The 1,073-nt window shown below is 27.9% G+C and overlaps 1 protein-coding gene across 1 annotated transcript; it reads right to left on the minus strand.

Moving 5' to 3' along the window:
* Positions 1–128: 128 nt before the first annotated feature.
* On the minus strand, positions 129–992 carry Chro.80268 (hypothetical protein). Its single annotated transcript, XM_659906.1, has 1 exon — positions 129–992. One exon carries the CDS (start codon positions 990–992, stop codon positions 129–131), a length of 864 nt encoding a protein of 287 aa, XP_664998.1.
* Between the last annotated feature and the right edge of the window lie 81 nt (positions 993–1,073).

Genomic DNA, 1,073 nt, shown 5'->3' on the forward strand with positions numbered 1-1,073 from the left:
GGATCATCATCATCATCATCGTCATCATCAACAACAACAAAAACAAAAACAAAAACACGATAATAATATAAACAATTAATTATATTGAAATATTTCATAAAATAACTTTATTCGGATTTGGTATATGATCAGTAAATATTGTTATATTTTTGAATAAATTTCTGATATTCTTTAGATTCTTTATCAAGTTGTTCATTATAAGCACTTGCTATTGAGGCAAAATAGCATCCAAATAGTGGCAATAAAATGGAAGTTAGAAAAGCAAGAATAGCAAGTGAATATCCCCAAAAGAATTGAATATCAGATACAGATGGTGATTTGAATGTAAATTGAGGATATCCAAAATGTACCAAACTAAAAAATGAATTAATAGCAATCCAAGATCCTCCAGCATTTACATAATATACTGGTAAAGTAATCATTGCAATAAGATTTGAGCATCCAAATAAGGTAGTATAAGCATATGTGAGCGGAATAGATAAATTCTTATAAGAAAGGATGAATGTAATAAATCCAAAGATTACACATACAAGACAACCAATAATTCCCGCTATCATTGTTAATGATCCAATATTAAGCATTCTAAAGTTATAACACGCATTTTGAGCATTTGGAAATTGGTATTTATCAATGGAACATACAGCAGCAGTAGCTTCTCCAAAAGTTTTACCATTAAAATAGTTAAATCGACTGCATACAAACTCTTCTAAACTAATTGGTGAAATGAAATTTTTTGATCTATTATTTCGAGAATATTGATCCATAGCTGGTGACCACATATAATTAGTTCGATTACATCTTGATTTAATAGTAAACCCTCTAAGAGAAAGGTTAAAACTAATATATCCCATATTTTTAGTTTCATATACGTAATTTTGCCAATTAGCACTAAAAAGTGATGATATCCATAGAACCACGACAAGAAAAGTGGCAGTTGCCAAATAATATTTGCTAAATCCTCCAAATGGGTGTTTAGGTCTTTGATAGTACATTTATAAGGTGGATATGCTAATTAAGATATGTTTATATAATTTGCATTTAGTTATATTTATATATATTATAAATATATAANA

The sequence above is a fragment of the Cryptosporidium hominis genome (genome assembly GCF_000006425.1).
Source record: "Cryptosporidium hominis TU502 chromosome 8 CHRO018106, whole genome shotgun sequence".
Classification (NCBI taxonomy): Eukaryota; Apicomplexa; class Conoidasida; order Eucoccidiorida; family Cryptosporidiidae; genus Cryptosporidium; species Cryptosporidium hominis.